At 46.5% G+C, this 21,854-nt stretch overlaps 1 protein-coding gene across 4 annotated transcripts in view; it reads left to right on the top strand.

Annotated features, from left to right (window-relative positions):
* Nucleotides 1-21,854, top strand: part of LOC118370754 (semaphorin-3C) — a 57,282-nt gene that overhangs the window by 20,013 nt on the left and 15,415 nt on the right. For all 4 annotated transcript variants that reach the window (XM_052460570.1, XM_052460571.1, XM_035755863.2 and 1 more), the window contains 3 exons: nucleotides 2,064-2,238; nucleotides 17,882-18,042; nucleotides 20,659-20,721. In XM_052460570.1, coding sequence (XP_052316530.1) covers nucleotides 2,103-2,238; nucleotides 17,882-18,042; nucleotides 20,659-20,721 — 360 coding nt within the window. In that variant the 5' untranslated portion in view covers nucleotides 2,064-2,102. The remainder of the gene's footprint in view (nucleotides 1-2,063; nucleotides 2,239-17,881; nucleotides 18,043-20,658; nucleotides 20,722-21,854) is intronic.

Here is a 21,854-nt window from a genome sequence, read left to right as displayed (position 1 = left end):
CTTTCCAAATCACCTCCAATCAATTGAATTTACCACAGGTGATCTCCAATCATTTTGTAAAAACATCTCAAGGATGATCAATGGAAACAGGATGCACTTGAGTTCAATTTCGAGTCTCATAGCAAAGGGTCTGAATACTTATGTAAATAAGGTATTTTTTATTTAAAAAAATCTAAACCTGTATTCACTTGGCCATTGTGTTTAGATTGAGGAAAAATATTAATTGACTCAATTTTTAGAATAAGTCTAACCTAACAAAAATGTGGAAATAGTCAAGGGGTCTGAATACTTTCCCAATGCACTGTAAACATGCTCAATTGTGTAAAATGTTAATATTCCATTACAAAAGACAGCCTTGGGAATTGCTCTCATTCAGTAAAGGCATTAAGGCAGAGCCAGAAAATCAGATCTCCTGTTCGGCATCTAAGAAAAACTAATTGGTCTTAAAATGTCGTCACACATTCATTGATTAGTAGTTTTTTTAAAAGAGAGATGGGAAATTAATTAGACAAAGTGCCAAGCAACACACAATAAACCCAATTATCATTATACCACTTCGGTAATGTATTGCTGTATTAATTCAAGTCCACCTCCTTTATGGAGACCAATTTAATTGTCATCTCCAGGATTCCTGGCAAGGCTTCGACAAGCAGCAGTATTTCTGGTCTGACTACAGTCTCGCCAGACAAATGAATGTTTATGGCTATCCACATGGCTTTGTACACCAGAACGTGCAGCATTGCTCCTTATAAGGCTGTTATGTATATCAATGGGGAGCTTGATTGTGTACATGGAGCACTATCAGGCTGCCAGACATGCCTTAGGAGGTTAGGGAGGTCAGTTGTACTAGCTAGGTGCCAGTCATATTTGTAGGGATCCATGATATCACCTGACAGGTTATACAGTATGACCGTGGTAGATTTAAAGCAGGAGAGAAGTTCCAGTTGTATGTGTCTAATCCTGCTGAGGTGGCGTGTCATGGTAGGCCTCTGTCTTATCTCACAGTAATGACTCCTGGCACTCAGCAGCAGTAGAGGCTCCCGTCTCCAGTGATGGTTTAAGCAGCTGTGAGGCTGACATCTCCAGTCCAGCGCAAGGGCTTCTCTCTCCTGGAACTCACCCCAGCTAGGGTGGGCTGGGATAGGGAGGGCCAAAGAGATCTTAGCCCTTCTGCACTTTTCCATATGCGTTCTAACTCTTCACACGCGGCCCCTCAAACGACGCCCCAAGCCCGTCATGCAGGTTACATTTCAGCTGGGTGATATATGGTTCATCTGATCCCAGTGCCTCAACTTTTCCGTCAGCTGCATCCCAAATTGAAAGTTTCATAGATATCCCACCCTCCTCTATAAGCCATGAGAATATAGATCTGTCTTTATTTGGGTGCATTTGATTGTTTCCCCGATTTTTATTATTTTCTATTAAACCAAAATGGATACTCTGCGCATAATACATTGAGTGGCGTGGCCTTGGGCAGAAGAGCCTGCTCAGTTTTTGGTTAGAGGCAGTGAGAAGCTCAGTCTTTGGTTAGCAGTAAGATAATCTCTCTACAGGAGAAAGTCCCCTGGTAATACTTGTCTTTATCAATAATGTAACTCCTCTTGTCCAATAATGGAAGCAGAGTGAAGGCAGAGAGGAGATTCTCCCCCAGCTCTTTAGTGTAGATGAATCTCGTCCATAACGGGGAGCCATGTTAAAGGACACGGTAACTGATGTATTTAACTGTCATGTGACACTAGATCTCTCCTTTAACACGGATCCTTATTATTTATTGTTATTATTAGAACAGGAAGTAGACGCCATAGGACAGGAAGTAGACGCCATAGGACAGGAATAGATAATGGAGGGCTGCAGCACTGCTAGTTTTAATCCTACCTTTCTAATCAGGAATTGTTTCAGACCTGGGAAACAAGATGAGTGAATCAATCAATTACTGGGATCTATTAACTACCGGGAAGAGAATAAAATCAGCAGTGCTGTAGCCCTCGTGGACTGGATTTGAACATCCCTGCCGTAACTGTGGTACTGTAGTCTGACCAGTGATGCACCGCTCTCTCCCTTAGGTTATTTGGACTAGGTGTGGTTCCTGAGGCCCTGCTGTAATGAGGTGGCCGGAGGGGGTCGTGAAGACCCCGCCCTGGATAGGAGCCAGATCCACCCTCCTGGCTCTCTCTCTCCTCCTCACGTGTGTCTCCAGCTTCCTCCAGCCACTGCCAAGAGTCTTCCTCTCCTTCGAAGGTAAAGAAATGTCCTGTTTACTCCAACAGTGAATCCCTAAGCATCGGACAGACATGTCCTAAATCTAACCTTCTCCAGAACACTCGTAAAACATTACCTCAGGCTTAGTCTCATCCTGGTCTGCTGTGTTTCACCACAGCTGTGATGAACTTACAGAACACAATGAAGATATTAGTTTATGGTGTTAATGGGTAACATATGGTCAATAACAGATTGATGCCCACCCAGAGGATGTACAATCATCTTCGTCATTTTGAACTAACAAGAAAATACTATATAATGACCTTCTCTGCAATGTCTGAGATGAGGTCATCTCAGACATTCCCTTAGATGTTTGTTTGATTGACATTTAATCAGTGTTCTCTGCCAGATAGTGGTAGGGCGTCTCTAAACGTTATAGTACCCATGCTGCTTAGTCCCTGTGGGACTTAACATTGTCATGTTCTTGGTTTGGGTCTGTGAGACCCTGAGATCGTGGTTCTGTTCCATGTCATTGAGGCGAGCCAGAGCCCATACCTCTGTGATCGTACTGTACTATGTCATGAATGACTGACTGCCCTGGCTCCGCCTGGTTAAACGGTAAACACACACAGTGGGTGGAGGCACTGTTTCCCATCCCTGTGAGTGTTGTTACAGCCTCTTGGTTTGATTCTGTTTTATTTAATTTCCTTGACACCGATGATTGGATGAATTATTAACCCTCTGAACTTGGAAGGAGTTTGCGGGGGAGGAGGCTGGAGGGGTTGTTTCTTGTTTCTCTAGTTTTCAGGAACCAGCTACCCCTCATAAGTGGTGTAGCTGTACACTGGTGTTGATGTTGTACAGCAACTTCTGGGTATGTTTGATTATCTTTCAGTACCTCCAGGCTGATTTATTATGTCCAATCCAGGAAAGACTGGCTGTGCTATGTCTTTGTTGCACGTGTCTGTGCGGCGTCTGAGTGCTCAGACAGTGTGAAGAGGTGTTGTGGCTGTGACTCATTGTCTCTGGAAAGGCTGTGATTTGCTGTGGTCATCTTTTTCCTTGACTCCCGGCACCTTTCTCTTCCTCTCACTGGCTCTCATCCTCTTTCCTTCCCTGACTTTCTCTCTCCTCTCCCCCTCTTCTCTCTGTGTTTCTCTGTGATTGTCTCAAGTGCTGTAGCCCAGCAGAGACAGGCAGCGAAACGCCCCACTCAGCAGAGCTGCTCACAGACAGGACCCAGGCTGTATACTCTTGTCTAGGGGATGTGTGGAGCATTACTGGTGGCTTGGAAAAATCCTGCTCGCTCACTGCAAACAGACCAAACCACTCAAATACCTCTGTGGCTTTTACATACAACCACGGTAGGCCTATTCACTCCTGCCCTGTTAAATGGCTGACCTCCAGGATTCCGGGTCAACATGCTGGAAATGAATCTATCCCTGCTGCTGATCGTGTGATTGGTTAATCCCTTTTCCATGTGTGGATTTGATTTGTCCCCATTTCCTGCTTTAGTTTGACATTTCACTCAGATACAGTAAAACCAAAGGGAACTATTATCAGTCAAAGTGGTTCTTGGTTGGGTAGCTCTGGTTTGGTGGCGGACCGGTAATGGCTTGATTAAAAAATATATATTTTTATTTATTTGAAAGTCAGGTGTGTGTATGTCCCTTAGGATGATCTATGTAGGTGCTTCGCTGTGCTTTATTCCCATGGGACTCATTGGATTGAATTAGTGTGAAAACAGAAGCAGAGGGGATTTGGCAGAGTGACTAGAAGGACATTTCAAGGTAAGGAAAGGAATGGAGATTTGATTGTGAGCCAAGATTTCAGGTGTTGGTTAGCTTCCATGCTGTGATTTTTAGAGCTATTGTGTCCGGGATGTTAAGCACATGGGAGTTGAGCTGAACTGATCTATGTTGGCGGAGCTGGAAATCATTTTCTGTTGGGGCAGACAGGCTCCCTATTTCACCCTGCATTCAGTGGAGCTTCTGCCTGGGAGAGATCCAGATGTAGGGAGTTTGAGACTCCTCTGACCGGGGGAGGGGACTCTTCTCTCCAACAAACTCCAGTGTGGACGTCCACCACTGTGGGAATTATTTAGGGTGCCAGGGTGGGGAGAGGTGCAGGGCCAAGAGAGGGTAAGTGTAAGTAGCAAGTGTAAGGGTGTGTGTCAAAGGTTCTGCACTGGAGGTGAGATAGACTGTAGTTCCCTAGAGTAAAGACTATTTTATTACTACAGCCTAAACTGACTAAACCAAAAAAAGAGAAACTCTGGGGGGAGACCGTGTCAGTACACAGTATCTCTCTCTCTCTCTCCCTCCCTCTAGCTACCAATCTTTTCTTCCCTCTCCCTTGAAACTCTAGCCGAGGGTAAGGCAGGTTCACGTGGCTGAGTGAGTCAGCTTGCGTCTCCAGGAGAGGTTGCCATCACTGACATTCCTGCTCCCTCACACTGCTTCATCTTGTCTTGGAGAAGCAAACGCAATGGCAACCAAAACACAATAATAAACAGTGAGAAACGCAGGCCCCCGAACGCAGCCCTACATAATAAACAGTGAGAAACGCAGACCCCAGAACGCAGCCCTACATAATAAACAGTGAGAAACGCAGGCCCCAGAACGCAGCCCTACATAATAAACAGTGAGAAACGCAGGCCCCAGAACGCAGCCCTACATAATAAACCGTGAGAAAGTGAGAAACGCAGGCCCCATAATAAACAGTGAGAAACGCAGGCCCCAGAACGCAGCCCTACATAATAAACAGTGAGAAACGCAGGCCCCAGAACGCAGCCCTCAGAACGCAGCCCTATATAATAAACAGTGAGAAACGCAGGCCCCAGAACGCAGCCCTATATAATAAACAGTGAGAAACGCAGGCCCCAGAACGCAGCCCTATATAATAAACAGTGAGAAACGCAGGCCCCAGAACGCAGCCCTATATAATAAACAGTGAGAAACGCAGGCCCCAGAACGCAGCCCTCAGAACGCAGCCCTATATAATAAACAGTGAGAAACGCAGGCCCCAGAACGCAGCCCTATATAATAAACAGTGAGAAACGCAGGCCCCAGAACGCAGCCCTACATAATAAACAGTGAGAAACGCAGGCCCCAGAACGCAGCCCTATATAATAAACAGTGAGAAACGCAGGCCCCAGAACGCAGCCCTCAGAACGCAGCCCTACATAATAAACAGTGAGAAACGCAGGCCCCAGAACGCAGCCCTATATAATAAACAGTGAGAAACGCAGGCCCCAGAACGCAGCCCTATATAATAAACAGTGAGAAACGCAGGCCCCAGAACGCAGCCCTCAGAACGCAGCCCTATATAATAAACCAGTGAGAAACGCAGGCCCCAGAACGCAGCCCTATATAATAAACAGTGAGAAACGCAGGCCCCACAACGCAGCCCTATATAATAAACAGTGAGAAACGCAGGCCCCAGAACGCAGCCCCAGAACGCAGCCCTATATAATAAACAGTGAGAAACGCAGGCCCCAGAACGCAGCCCTATATAATAAACAGTGAGAAACGCAGGCCCCAGAACGCAGCCCTATATAATAAACAGTGAGAAACGCAGGCCCCAGAACGCAGCCCTATATAATAAACAGTGAGAAACGCAGGCCCCAGAAGGCAGCCCTACATAATAAACAGTGAGAAACGCAGGCCCCAGAACGCAGCCCTATATAATAAACAGTGAGAAACGCAGGCCCCAGAACGCAGCCCTACATAATAAACAGTGAGAAATGCAGGCCCCAGAACGCAGCCCTACATAAAACAGTGAGAAACGCAGGCCCCACAACGCAGCCCTATATAATAAACAGTGAGAAACGCAGGCCCCAGAACGCAGCCCTATATAATAAACAGTGAGAAACGCAGGCCCCACAACGCAGCCCTATATAATAAACAGTGAGAAACGCAGGCCCCAGAACGCAGCCCTACATAATAAACAGTGAGAAACGCAGGCCCCAGAACGCAGCCCTATATAATAAACAGTGAGAAACGCAGGTCCCGGAACGCAGCCCTATATAATAAACAGTGAGAAACGCAGGCCCCAGAACGCAGCCCTAATAAACAGTGAGAAACGCAGGCCCCAGAACGCAGCCCTATATAATAAACAGTGAGAAACGCAGGCCCCAGAACGCAGCCCTACATAATAAACAGTGAGAAACGCAGGCCCCAGAACGCAGCCCTATATAATAAACAGTGAGAAACGCAGGCCCCAGAACGCAGCCCTATATAATAAACAGTGAGAAACGCAGGCCCCAGAACACAGCCCTATATAATAAACAGTGAGAAACGCAGGCCCCACAACGCAGCCCTACAAAATAAACAGTGAGAAACGCAGGCCCCAGAACGCAGCCCTATATAATAAACAGTGAGAAACGCAGGCCCCAGAACGCAGCCCTATATAATAAACAGTGAGAAACGCAGGCCCCAGAACGCAGCCCTATATAATAAACAGTCAAATACGTTTCAGTAAAGCTGGAAACTAAATGAGGGGCTTCCTCAATTTTTAGCAAAAATAATTTTGGATTTAGTAGCATAAGAGATTTGTATTTAAACTTTTGTTTTCAATCACTTATTTTCTCCAATATTTAGTCTAGCGACCCCTTTCATTTGACATATTCCAAAACACAAACTCCATCTGTCTCAGTGAAAGTTAAAATAATGAATAGCGGACCGCTCTGAAGTCTGTTTTGTCAACCACGGATAAAATAAGATAAGGTCCATATTTTCCCATGAATCATTAAAATGTGAGAATGGTACAAAGCCCAGGAATAAGGACTGAATAATAAACCACTAACAGTGAGGCTTCGTATAGCTTTCTCTGAGCAGGTGAGGTGTAGATTAGACTGGGCTAGGTCTAATCCTAGGCCAGGATTCAGACAAACGCAGAGAAAATGTAATCAAATATTTGGCTGAATCGTGGGTTAGGGTTACCTAGTCTCAGTCAGATTTACACCTCACCTGCTCAGAGAAAGCTTTTGGGATTTGGAGCCCTAGGCGTCGTGATTTGATGGCTACTACAAGTCAAGAACACTGTGATGTCGATAATCTGTGTTTATTTAAATCCCTGCCATAGACTATATGGAGAAATGTTTCAATTTCAACTAAGGTGGAAAATGAATCTGGGTCTGTTCCAGTGGTCATATGGCATTGTCCTTTCTCAACCCGATTCAGTGACAGAGGTGATATGCTTTTAATCAGAAACAGAATTCACTTTTCTGTCTTGGCTTTTTACTCCGCAAAATATACTTTCGAACATGAAGTATCTGGATTTCATCCCGGTTTATTTGTCCAAATTGCTGAGCATAGAAGAAAACGTTAGATCATCAGTTCATCAGATCATGGTCAGAAAGATGGCTCATGCCATGTTGATACTTTGTTTGACCCAGGTGAAACATTTCACAACCTTTTTGTTAGGCTGTGTTCTGCACCTGCCAGTGAGTTTTACAAGCCAATACGACAATGTTTTAGCCCTGATCTAATTGTTAGGAGGCCGTATTAACGAGTTGCCTGCCCAGGGCTATGGCTGTATGGTACTTATCACACATCTAAGGCTGTGTGTATACGGTCTGGTAGGATGATTTGGGTTTTGTTTCTCTCTGGCGGATTGTGAAGAGGATTCTACACTAAGGCAGTGGGTGTTGAGAGTCATGGTCACTGTCGCTACTGACAGGGTACGTGTGGCTCAGGGTGGGTGCTGGTCTTTGTTTAAGATGTCATTAATGTCATCTGTCCTGCTGGTGGTCAGGGTGTCGCTGTGTAAATGAGGCTTAAGAAAATATACAAGTATTTGGATGTTAAAAAAAAAAAAAAAATTGTCTGAGTATCTCTGTGTGTGTGTTTTAGCAGGTGTCTATTTGAATCCTTCGGTCTAGTCCTTGGTAGAGAGCCTTGGTCGCGTAGCTGTAGTTTGAGACATGTGGGAGATTGATTAAGATGGTGTTCTTGTAATGAGTGTTCCCTCTCTCTGGGAGCTACTCCTGTTCTCAGCCAAACCCTGAGCGGAACCAGACGTCACACACACACACAGCCGTCTGTCTCACAGCCTTTTACCATAGAACGGATGCTCTGGTTCCCCAGCTTCCAGAGATTAGTTCCTCCTTTTATAATGCGTCATTAGAATCTCCTCCTAGCCCTCATTATTCATAAAGGTTGACTATCAGGAGGTCGTCCAACTGTGAAGTGTGTTTATTTAATTGTGGGATGGTGTGTGGGTGTGTGCGCTCATGCAAATTCTTCACATTTGATTACTTTCTACTTTTCCCTGAATCTCCATGGAAACTGACAGGTTTTTTTTTCTCAGTCCCTCTGTATAAAACAAATTGAGGCTCTGAATTGTTAAGTGAATATTTGGAATACTTCAGGTATCCTGAAAAATGTTTGAACCCTTTCAGATTTAACTCGAAGACTCCTCGGCGTTTTACTGAGGAAAATCACGAGGTGCATTCAGTGGAATTGAAACAAGGTAAAACATTTTACCGAATTCCTACGTGAAGGACTCATTTGGAAGATAAACAGCAGAGCCTTGCCAATGTAACATTCACCTCCTGTAAGATAATGTCTCAAACTTTAAATCTAATGGCAAGTTCTGAGCCAGTGGCCTGGATAGGTCAAACAGACTGCTGCCCTGCATGGTCGTCAGCAGGGTCAATAGGAAGTCAAAAGGTCGTTAAAGGCAGGGTTGACGCAGGGCAAAAGTGGACCTGTGTGTCTGCATTAGTGCTCAGGGGCATGGAAGTAAAGTAAAATGCTTATAATTTCACACAGCATCCCATATCTGCTTTACATTATTTTTCCCAGAGTGCATCTAAACTTGTAATTTGCAACATAATTTGCCTTTGAAGTGAAATCACAAATCCGTGATGGTATGCTCCAGGGAGTTCAAGGCTATGCAAACCAGTGACCTGTCATTACGGTCAACAGAGAGATATATTTAGACATACAAATAACCAGGCTGACTGGGGTTGTTTTTTGTGTGGTTGTTGTTTGTCTCCAGGCATGTGTCCTGTTGCTAGCCGAGCTAATTGATTGCGTTAGAAACAGGACATTCTCCAGTGAAGGTTAGCGGGTACAGGCTGCGATAAAGCCTACGGCCGCTGTGTTTGCGGACAGGGTTTGACAAGCCTTCTGTCAGTCATGCCTTTTCTCTCCTTTCTCCCCATTTCTCTTCCTGTCTCGGTGTTTTGACATTCCTGTCTTCGACCATGCCGCCCCCAGATGAATGTTTTAGTGTTCATCTCGTGCACCATGTTGAAAGGTAATCCATGGCCATCAATATGGAAGAGAAGGTATCCTTCTGGAAGATGCACAAGGTCAAATGGAAATGGTGACGGTTGGTCTTTGGGAATTTAGGCTATTGATTCAGTGAAATGTGTTCTCAGCGTTGTTTTTCTGTTTTTTTACAGATGTATCATTAAATATTTTATCTTGCACACAACTATTCTGTATTCACTAACAATGGAACAAGGTTCAGAGTGACTCTTTTGGAATAACTATTTATTATACCAGTGAAAATGTTTGTATTTTATTGTTGGGATCAATGACAAAATGTGAGTTATTTGAACCTTTGAGGTCAAGACCCTTTTCTGATCTTGGTCATAACATATCGGTTTTGAGTGAAGGTTAAAAGAAACTGCATGTCTGACCAGTTATTACTCTCTGTACCCTCACCAGGGGTGTAAAAAGTACCCAACTGTCATACTTAAGACAAAGTAAATATATGTTATTATAAAATGACTCAAGTGAAAGTCACCCAATTAAATACTACTTGAGTAAAAGTGTTTAGTTTTAAATATACTTAAGTATCAAAAGTACATGTAATTGATCAAATGTACTTAAGTATCAAAAGTATAAATCATTTCAAATTCCTTATATTAAGTAATCCACACCGCAACATTTTTTAAATGTACGGATAGCCAGGGGCACACTCCACCAATCAGACATAATTTAAAAAGAAAGCATTTGTTTAGTGAATCCGCCGGATCAGCAGTAGTTGGGATGACCAGGGATGTTCTCTTGATAAGCGTTCACAATGTAAAGAGTAATTTCGGGTGTCAGGGAAAGTGTATGGAGTAAAAAGTACATACTTTTTTGGGGGAATATAGTGAAGTAAAAGTCATCACAAATAGTAAAGTACAGATACCCTAAATGACTTGCAGTAAGTAGTACTTGAAAGTATTTTTACTGAAGTACTTTACACCACTGACCCTCGCCATAATTCAACAGCACTGAGATGACCGTTTGACATTCATGATGTCAGCCAGGAAGGAAAGATCTTTTAATCCAACAAAACGACGATCTCAACATGTCGTCTCCGCCCAATTCGCCTACATTTTTCTCAGCCTTTGCTTCTCTTCCACTTCCATTAATAAATCAGAGAATCTCATGGCCCAGTACTGTCTATTAAACCTCCCCTCAACCTGACAGTTTCAAGTTTTATTAGTCGTATGTACGGGATACACATGGTATACACCGTCCAACCAAATGCTTACTTGCAGGTTCCTTCTCAACAATGCAATAATAGAAGATAAGAATATGAACGTAAAGTAAATGACTCCGTAGAATAGAATAAACATTTTAGCATAAGTATAATACAGGAAGGCACGTTTTATAGTTCAATATTGACTCTCCCTCTGGTCTCATGGGGCCTGTAGTCTGTAGCTGAACTGACAGTAAAAATACATTGATTTAGTATCTGCGGGCGGGGTGAAGGAGTAATTGGAGGACTGGTTAGGTGAAAGGTCATGAGAGGCCCTACGGGGGGTGGGGGGATGCTGTGGCAGGTGAAGAGGCCAGGTGCTAATTAAGGCTAACGCTTAGCTAGCGTGATGGACAGGTTGGTTTGCGTCTCCGGTTTCAGACTCCTGGAGGAGATATTACCCAACGCCACTGCAGCGCAGGTCATCCGTGTAACGAAGACTGCTCTGATACTGGTGCTGAGTAACCTCACCCTGCAGAGTCTTAGAGAACCACACTCTCACTGCCAAGGAGAAAGATTATTCTATGACCTCGTGTCCTACATAGTGAAAATGGAGTGAGAAATCAATGATGGATGTCATACTAAAGGCTCATCGGAGAATAGTCATCCTACATATGACCGAGTCCCCTGACATGATATCTGGAGACTGCTAGATAATGCAGTAACTTACAGAAAATGGTGGGAAGAGGATGACATTGGATGGGATGAGAGTTAGTCGACCGAGCGGTTGTCCCTCTTTCTTACAAGCAGTCCCTGTATGTCTATGGAGAGGAGTGTGTTGATAGTTGAGCGGTGAGTTTGTGTGCTCCTGCTCCTCTTGCCGGGTCGAGAATGTGGTGAATGTCAGACAGACGGACAGCCAGATGACTGTCGCCCTGCATTGGCCACTGTGGGTGGTCCCTCTCTACGGGGGGGACAAGGAGGAGACCATGCTCTGGCACGATACCCAACCCACCCCCTCTGCTTTACCTGCCTCAATACCACCTGCCATAACACTGTATACTTTAGAGGTAATGTAGGCTAGGCCTATATCCCCATGGTGATGGAAGAAATGTCCTCGTGCGGGTCAGTGTCTCCAGAGCCAGACCGAAGCTTTGAGTTGCCAGGGTAAAGGTTGTGAGTGGCGCAGTATGTGTGAATGTACCAACATTGTATTAGAGGAGTGTAGCCATGCAGAACTGAACCCAAGGAGATGTGGCATTGTCCACACAAAGAGCACCGACACTTGGCAAGAGGTCTAAAGTCAGACGTTTATAAAGAAACCCACTCCATCTTCAGTGGGTACATGAATCAGGGGGCGGAAGTGTACTAAGCTCATGCTTCAATATTTATCAAGGCGAGTGATTGGGATCCGCCAACTCCATCCCCTGAAAACAGTGGAACACAGCTCCCAGTCGTTGAAAATAGACAATGCCTCATTTGCATGTGGTTAATGAATTCATGATGGCCTTTGAGGGTGTGGCCCATTTTGAAAAGGAATGCATTGAATCTGAGACTCAAAGGGAGGTTTGTGATTGGCCGCCTGCCCGGCTCTGTGGTGTTAATGGGGTCTGAAGACCTCTGGGCCTTTGGCTCTCAGACACCGAGGTAGCCAACATCCAGCAAGAACTCCACAGGCCTAGTTAACCATTTAACCTAGTCTAGCTTTTCAGTACCCCTATGAGTAGAGCGGATTAAATCTTGGTTGTAGACTTGGTTCTCTTAAACTTCAGCTCCAGATGAGCCTTGGCTTGAACCATCCTGTACCGCGTACGGCATCCATATTAGGAAGTTGTCTGTTCACACAATGCCGTAATCCTGATCCTTTGATGCGTCTTTGTGCACCTGACCCTGCCTGGACACAGCTGGACTACACGTGTCATGGCTCAGTACAGCCTGAGTGTCAGTCCCCAGCTGGTGCCCCCCGCACATAGAGAAAGGGAGAGTAGAATGAGCCTGTCGGGTGGCTCAGAGGGCCAACCAGCACAGACTGCTGGCTCCATGTCCTTAAACCTGGTCTTGTGGGGACCCACATAGTCATCGCTCTTGTAAAAGCCAGACGGCGTACTTTCCAGCGGCGCTGAATCTCTTTTTACAATTCTGCAATGTGATAAAACTGTCCCTTGTATGGCGAGCCAAACCTAAAACACCACTGGCTTGTTTACTGGTGGGGATCATGGAGGCCTACTACTTTGATCAGCCTAACAAATGGGAGAGTTAGTCTGTCATTCCATGTTATGGGTTTTCACTTCGCCGGAGGGAGACTTCTTACTCTCTGTGGTGGTACAACCCCCCAATGTAATCACAGCAACGTGAAACAAGACAAGGCCTATCCCATCTACATTTATACAATTATGAAATGAACACTGCAATCTCTTCCACGATTTTAATTACAGTAATACCATTCATGGGTGGAAGGACAAGTCCCTGCTGCTGCCCAAATCCTTCACTTAGATTCTACAGACTGACATCACAACTGCCTTTTGGACAGTACTATGTAGCATGCAGGACGGTTGTTGCCTTTCTCTGCTATCCTCCCTCCCTTAGTTTACAGAATACTTGTTTATAGGGAATGATGATCAAAGCTTGTTGTCTAGTAATGTCATCAGACGTTCCTGGTGGGTTTTAGACTGGATTAAAAGCCTGCTGTATTAAACAGATTTGCCCTCCGTGCACAAGGTTCACTGGACTGGGGATCAATGCAAATGTGAATCGAAAGTGTGTTAATAAGCTGATGAAATATAGATCATCCATTAGGCTCATTAGTTACATTCTCACCATCGAGAATCTCTGACCCGAAGTCTTGGGTGACCGCTAGTATGGATTTATATCTGGGTTTTAGTCTTGCATGCGAAATATGTAGACTACTCCACTCAGACTAGATAACATCTGTAGTTGCTCTGCGGCAGTGTACGACGATGTGAAGCCCGCAACCCACCACCACTTAAATATTGAATGACCGTTGTGGTCTCTTGGCCCCTACAGAAGGTTTTTGTGCCGCTTCCGCTTGACCAAGCTCTCACAAATGAACACCTCTTCAAAGGGACTAGAGGTATTACTGTGCGGTCACCTGCAGCGGGCGGCTGCTCTGCAACCCGCAGTCCACTACATGGGGTGAACGCGCCTGGTCAGAACGCTGTTCCTGCACGGCGGAGCCCCCATGGGTGAACGTGCCTGGTCAGAACGTTATTCCTGCCCAGCGGAGCCCCCATGGGTGAACGCGCCTGGTCAGAACGCTATTCCTGCACAGCGGAGCCCCCATGGGTGAACGCGCCTGGTCAGAACGCTATTCCTGCAGGGCGGAGCCCCCATGGGTGAACGCGCCTGGTCAGAACGCTATTCCTGCACAGCGGAGCCCCCATGGGTGAACGTGCCTGGTCAGAACGCTATTCCTGCACAGCGGAGCCCCCATGGGTGAACGTGCCTGGTCAGAACGCTATTCCTGCACAGCGGAGCCCCCATGGGTGAACGTGCCTGGTCAGAACGCTATTCCTGCACAGCGGAGCCCCCATGGGTGAACGTGCCTGGTCAGAACGCTATTCCTGCACAGTGGAGCCCCCATGGGTGAACGTGCCTGGTCAAAACGATATTCCTGCACAGCGGAGCCCCCATGGATGAACGTGCCTGGTCAGAACGCTATTCCTGCACAGCGGAGCCCCCATGGGTGAACGTGCCTGGTCAGAACGCTATTCCTGCATGGAATAGTGTTCATGGGTGAACGCTCATAGTCAAAGTGAACTCTGGAGTCCTACCAGGAGGCACACGGGGGAAGATGCGGACCACCTGCCCACATAAATAATAGACTACCCACAATCCTCTGAGTCCTCAACACTGCTCTGCGTTCTCCTACTGCGGGCGTGTTCTGTAACGGGGGCAGAAATGTTTTTGTATCCTGTCTGAGGCCTAAATAACAAGGGATATGCCATTTCATCCTCACAGTCAACACCACCGCAGCTCAACCTACATACCAGACCTCCCCAAAGTCTTACTGTCAAGGGTGGTGTCCTCCCATTTTACGATCCCCTAAATACTTCAAGCGAGCCAATAACAATGACCAACATTCTTACTCATTATGTTTAACAGTTAGAGCCCGTTTTTTTCCTCAAGCCACATCTGAGTGAATCCAGTCTACATAAACAGCACCATCCATAGCAGACTGGACAGACGAGGACAATATAGCCAATTATATCCACAAACACTTATGACATACTCAGGGTCTCTGCTGGTGATGTCATCATAGTGGAATGCAGGCTAAGCCTGCAATAAATATTACTACAACCTAATGGATTTAAAATTCATTGTGATGAGAGCATATGGGAGTTCCCATTTTGATATGTTGGTTTTCAATAAACAGGCCCGAACTCATCGTAAGAGTTTGATTGTCAAACCCAATGATTTATATGGTAACAGACCGTGTTGTACATGTATCAGCCACTGTCCTCCAAATGCTTTAAGCGATACTTCTGGGACTCATTATTACTGATCTATGACAGCCATTATATAGTTTAAGGTTTGCTTTGATTACATTTCCACAGCCGCGTATTAATGTTATGTCGTCAAAAGCTTAACTCGTCCCACAAGGATGACCTCCGATCCCATCAGGTCAGAGGTTAATGGGTAGTAGAATAAACATCCACAGACTTGCCTGCCACCATCTCTCTTTGTAAGCCGATCTCATTATAAATTAGACTCATGCTAAATTGTGCAAATCCCATGCATCTCAGGCAGAAAATGGTGGAGAAGCACTTGAAGTGAGTCTTCATGTTTTTTCTTCAGAGAGTGCAGGTGCGGTACACCAATGGCTATTGTGACATTGTGATAGGCTGTATTGCTTACCCAGGCATGACTCCTGTGTTTCCCGCTGGTGTCATGATGAGCAGACAGACACTGGATCCCATGGTATGCACCAGAGGCTATGCTCGCCTCACAGAGGATCAGCTGGGCGGCGGGGTCATGTGACGCACGCCTGCCGCGCTGTTTCCCCCCAAAACACTGGACTTAGTTAGGGCTTCCACCCACGGTAGGAAACATGAAAGTGTCCAATTCCTCCACTGAGCTTACAATACAGAGTTAACTTATTATCATTATTTCACCCGGGCCGCCTCACCCCACACACCTCTGAACACTTTATTCCCCTTGTGGAATGTTCTAGAGGGACAATATGGATAGAATCAGGCTGTATCAAGAGCATTGACTTTAGGGGGGATTCCAGATCCACATTGAGCAGGGCTACAATAAAACATGCTGTAAACAGGAGTCATTAAGTGAGAGTCAGCACCTTTTTGCTCCAGGAAAAACAGAAGCAGGAGCCCGCAGGCTTGTAAACTGAACACTCCTTTCCCTCAAGCATAAGAAAAAGATCAAATAAAACCCTTTCCAAGAAGGTCTTTAAATCTCTCCTGCCTGCTTATTCTGGAGGGATGTAGGTAAGAGTGGTTTGGAGTGAAGCATGGTTTTAATTAGTTCTTATAGTTACTCCTTCACCCCTGGTGGCACGCCTGGCTTCCCTGATCTCTGGCAGAGCAGGCCGTTGAACCTCTGTAGCCTGATGAGCCAAAGGCTTGAGCTAACTTAATATCTCCCTGAGTCCAATGCGACGCGATCTCCTCACCTCTAAAGCTTTGGACACGTGATCTCCTCCTTTTTCCAGAGGATCTCTTTGTTAAATGCACATTGTACTTGTTGGAGTTTGACAAGGGCCTTCGTATTAGATTTGCCTCTGGTGGAAAAGTGTTGTGTGTTGTTCATTAGGCGCTGTGAGATAATGCTTATGCCTAAAGTGATACATGATACACCAACCGACTGCTTTGTGCTTTTTTAAGAATATCGGCAAAGTTGATTTCTCTACATTTGATTGGGGCGTAGGATAAATCAATTTTTATTTGTCACATACACATGGTTAGCAGATGTTAATGCTTGTAGTGTAGCGAAATGCTTGTAGTGTAGCGAAATGCTTGTAGTGTAGGGAAATGCTTGTAGTGTAGGGAAATGCTTGTAGTGTAGTGAAATGCTGATGCTTGGGCCTCCCGAGTGGCACAGTGGTCTAAGGCACTGCATCGCAGTTGCTAGTTGTGCCGCTAGAGATCCTAGTTCACGTCCAGGCTCTGTCGCAGCTGGCCGCGCCTGGGAGACCCATGGGGCGGAGCACATTTGGCCCAGTGTCGTCCGGGATAGGGGAGGGTTTGGCCGGCAGGGATGCCCCTGTCCCATCGCGCTGTTGCGACTCCTGTGGCGGGCCGGGCGCAGTGCACGCTGACACGGTTGCCATGTGTACGGTGTTTCCTCTGCCACATTGGTGTGACTGGCTTCTGGGTTAAGCGGGCTTTGTGTCAAGAATCAGTGAGTCTTGGTTGACTCGTGTTTCGGAGGACGCATAGCTCTCGACCTTCGCCTCTCCCGAGTCCGTACGGGAGTTGCAGCGATGGGACAAGACTAACAACCAATTGGATACCGCGAAAGAGGGTAAAAGTTTTTTAAAAAAATAGGGATGTGAGGATGCTTATAGAGGTATGTCAAGATCAATAGAGTGAAGAGGCGTGGGAAACGGTACTTAGTCATGTAAACAACTCTGGCTTTATTCCATACGGCAACAGCACTAAACGCACATCCATGATCAGAAAGAGAGTGAGGTGAGGCACTGGAAAAGAGCTTTCATTCAGGATTAAAGGGCCTCGACCTCAAAAGCACTACTATTGAATAGAGTAATGAAAAGTGATTTTAGCCTGGAGGCCTCAAGGAGAGCATAGCCAGCCTGTTTGTTGATTAGAGAGAAGAAAAGGAAGAAGGATCAACTTGCTCTCAACTCCTCCACTCCTGCCCCCTGTCAATAGTGATGAATATGCGTGACTTTGGCATAGACAGTGAAGGCCTTTTGGTTTGGAAGGAGAGCTCTGGACGCTTAGACAGAGGACGTTTACTTCTTCCTTCTTGCTTTAGGGCAATACAGGCTTTTTCAGTAGCTGGTCGGTCAGAGTAAATAAAACCAAGTAAATGTTTTTTCCTTAGATTTATTTTGCTCACCGTGACTGTCCAGTGTTCATAAAGTGTCTGGAAAGTTGTTGTGTGGAATCTACTGCATGCATTGAAAAACGGACGCAATCACCTTTTTATGCACTTGTTTAGTCAGTGTTAGCTGACTTGGTATAGTCCTGCTGTAAACGCAACAGATCCCTGATTTATTTCCCACCATAACATTGTCCGTTTGTGTATCCCACAGACCTGCAGGCCTCCCAGACGGTGGAGTACTACAGTCTGTCAGACAAAGCCATGGACTACAGGATCCTGTTGCTGGACGAGGACCAGGACAGGATGTATGTAGGCTGTAAGGACCATGTCCTGTCTATGGACATCAACAACATCACCCATGGGACACTCAAGGTGAGGTCCTCTGAGCAGTCCGTTAAACTGCTAAGAGGATTTTCCTTACAGCATCAGGGAAATGATTAGTTGATCATTGTTTGTTGTGATAGTATTGTAAGTGATAGTATTGTAAGTAGAGAATGGATATAGCAGGATACTGACTTCATCTGCCTTACAGTATGATGGTGTGATGACTCATAACTCTTTGTCTGATACCAACATGAGTTCTATTACTTTCCATCCTATTTATCAAGCTCACACTAAAGGAGACAAAATGACCTTGATCTCATTTAGCTTTCCTTGCACGTGGCAGATCATGCTGAATACATTATGCTAATTATACAAGAGCAGTAATGGTGGTAATTAAGTTAAAATATAGTACATTTTATAAGCTAGATCACACCCATTTCATGGAGCAAAATATGACACATCTTAGTGGTGCTTGATGCAGTTCTGTGATTCTGTAACAGAAGTTCCCTGCTAATTGTATCTCTGTGTGCAGTGAGGGAGCCGTCCTGTCTATAACTGACAGGCGTGAAGAGCAGAACAGATGGGAATGCATTTAGTTCACCCCAGAGAGAGCTGTAGCACATCCATTTGCAAAGTAATTGCCTGATACGTTCCCAGCATTAGACCCTTCAAGCTCCTCACGTGTTTGGAAATATAGCATTTACTGGAGACAAGTTATCATCATGATTTGGGAAGTACACTACAGTGTAGAGCGTCCATATTGGCAAGTCGCTACAGTGTAGAGCGTCGCTACAGTGTAGAGCGTCCCTATTGGCAAGTGACTACGGTGTAGGGCGTCCCTATTGGCAAGTGACTACGGTGTAGGGCGTCCCTATTGGCAAGTGACTACGGTGTAGGGCGTCCCTATTAGGAAGTGACTACGGTGTAGGGCGTCCCTATTGGCAGGTGACTACGGTGTAGGGCGTCCCTATTGGCAAGTGACTACGGTGTAGGGCGTCCCTATTAGGAAGTGACTACGGTGTAGGGCGTCCCTATTGGCAAGTGACTACGGTGTAGGGCGTCCCTATTGGCAAGTGACTACGGTGTAGGGCGTCCCTATTGGCAAGTGACTACGGTGTAGGGCGTCCCTATTGGCAAGTGACTACGGTGTAGGGCGTCCCTATTGGCAAGTGACTACGGTGTAGGGCGTCCCTATTGGCAAGTGACTACGGTGTAGGGCGTCCCTATTGGCAAGTGACTACGGTGTAGGGCGTCCCTATTGGCAAGTGACTACGGTGTAGGGCGTCCCTATTGGCAGGTGACTACGGTGTAGGGCGTCCCTATTGGCAGGTGACTACGGTGTAGGGCGTCCCTATTGGCAGGTGACTACTGTGTAGGGCGTCCCTATTGGCAAGTGACTACGGTGTAGGGCGTCCCTATTGGCAGGTGACTACGGTGTAGGGCGTCCCTATTGGCAGGTGACTACGGTGTAGGGCGTCCCTATTGGCAGGTGACTACTGTGTAGGGCGTCCCTATTGGCAAGTGACTACGGTGTAGGGCGTCCCTATTGGCAAGTGACTACGGTGTAGGGCGTCCCTATTGGCAGGTGACTACGGTGTAGGGCGTCCCTATTGGCAGGTGACTACGGTGTAGGGCGTCCCTATTGGCAGGTGACTACGGTGTAGGGCGTCCCTATTGGCAGGTGACTACGGTGTAGGGCGTCCCTATTGGCAGGTGACTACGGTGTAGGGCGTCCCTATTGGCAGGTGACTACGGTGTAGGGCGTCCCTATTGGCAGGTGACTACGGTGTAGGGCGTCCCTATTGGCAGGTGACTACGGTGTAGGGCGTCCCTATTGGCAGGTGACTACGGTGTAGGGCGTCCCTATTGGCAGGTGACTACGGTGTAGGGCGTCCCTATTGGCAGGTGACTACGGTGTAGGGCGTCCCTATTGGCAGGTGACTACGGTGTAGGGCGTCCCTATTGGCAGGTGACTACGGTGTAGGGCGTCCCTATTGGCAGGTGACTACGGTGTAGGGCGTCCCTATTGGCAGGTGACTACGGTGTAGGGCGTCCCTATTGGCAGGTGACTACGGTGTAGGGCGTCCCTATTGGCAGGTGACTACGGTGTAGGGCGTCCCTATTGGCAGGTGACTACGGTGTAGGGCGTCCCTATTGGCAGGTGACTACGGTGTAGGGCGTCCCTATTGGCAGGTGACTACGGTGTAGGGCGTCCCTATTGGCAGGTGACTACGGTGTAGGGCGTCCCTATTGGCAGGTGACTACGGTGTAGGGCGTCCCTATTGGCAGGTGACTACGGTGTAGGGCGTCCCTATTGGCAGGTGACTACGGTGTAGGGCGTCCCTATTGGCAGGTGACTACGGTGTAGGGCGTCCCTATTGGCAGGTGACTACGGTGTAGGGCGTCCCTATTGGCAGGTGACTACGGTGTAGGGCGTCCCTATTGGCAGGTGACTACGGTGTAGGGCGTCCCTATTGGCAGGTGACTACGGTGTAGGGCGTCCCTATTGGCAGGTGACTACGGTGTAGGGCGTCCCTATTGGCAGGTGACTACAGTGAGTGAAGTTTGTCCGTTTGTTTTTGAGTTTAAAAAAATCCCAACTTTCCAAGAAGACCAGGATGTGCAATGGTCCCTCATGAAGATGTTTTCTGTGATTCTCACCAGGTGTTTTGGCCTGCATCTGTTAGCAAGATTGAGGAATGCCAAATGGCTGGCAAGGACCCCACGGTAAGAACACTTACACTTACACACTAAATCCACTGAAAGTCATGTGTGATGCTAACCGCTAACTAAATTAATGAACACACTATACTGATGAAGTCTCTGGTCCTTCTCCATTAGCATGTGTTAGCATGTGCTAGCATCCTGGGTTCCAAACGCGTGGGGCTGCAGATGTGGAGTTGACTCCTGGCATTCCTTATGTTAGTTGATAGTTGAATGAGGCATAGGAGTGCTCAAATCCACCCAGAGAAAATAAACAAGCATCAAAACAGTACGCTAACTTCTGTGACTGACAACAGATCCCATAACCTGTCCTGATCCCTTACTGCACTGAGTCTCTGTTGTATTAGCATATACAACATCGACAACCTCAAAACAGCAGCTGGTGATTCAGTTTTCTGTAACTAATTAGGCTGTTTTGCATGTTAGGACAAACATTCTGTTTTTGTTCCATTGTTTTTAGTGGACTGTGTTGGTCTGTTTTTTATTTGGACTGTGACTTCAAAGGCATTCATGTGGTGTACTGTTATGAAGCTAGTAGTCGTAGTTAGTAACAACAGCCACCATGACAGAGAGCTGTGGTCTTGTACAGTACTACAGTGTATAGTCTTGTACTGTAGGAGTAGAGAAGAAGCTGTTTCCAGTCAGTGGAAGGTGATTAGTGCTGCCTATAGTCACGGCTCCAGCTCTGTGGACAGCCTCGCACAAATATTTGGATGAGCGTCTCTATGTGGAGAAGCCCAGTGGTCGGCTTACCTCCCTCCTCCGCCTCTACTCCTCCATCCCTCTCTTTCGCAGCCCTGCCTGGTCTCTATCTTGCAGTCTCGGCCTCTCCCCTCTCTCTCTCTCTCTCTCTCTCTCTCTCTCTCTCTCTCTCTTTACTCTTACTGTCTCTCTCTACATCTCACTCGCTCTTTCTTTCTCTCTCTGTTTAAACTCGGTTTTTATAATGCAGTTTCTCCCAGACATTTTATTTGTCTTCCTGCCCTTGTCAGGTTGTTATGGTTACCCTCCTGATGTGTGTGTGTATTCAATTCATCCTTTACGATAGAATCTGGGGTCACCGGGCCTCCAGACTACGACCACACATGGCATTTGGGGAGATATATTCCTTTATTGTATGTATAAAAGGATGAGAT

The sequence above is a fragment of the Oncorhynchus keta genome, chromosome 13, assembly GCF_023373465.1.
Source record: "Oncorhynchus keta strain PuntledgeMale-10-30-2019 chromosome 13, Oket_V2, whole genome shotgun sequence".
NCBI lineage: Eukaryota > Metazoa > Chordata > Actinopteri > Salmoniformes > Salmonidae > Oncorhynchus > Oncorhynchus keta.
This window is presented reverse-complemented; position numbering and strand designations above follow the sequence as displayed.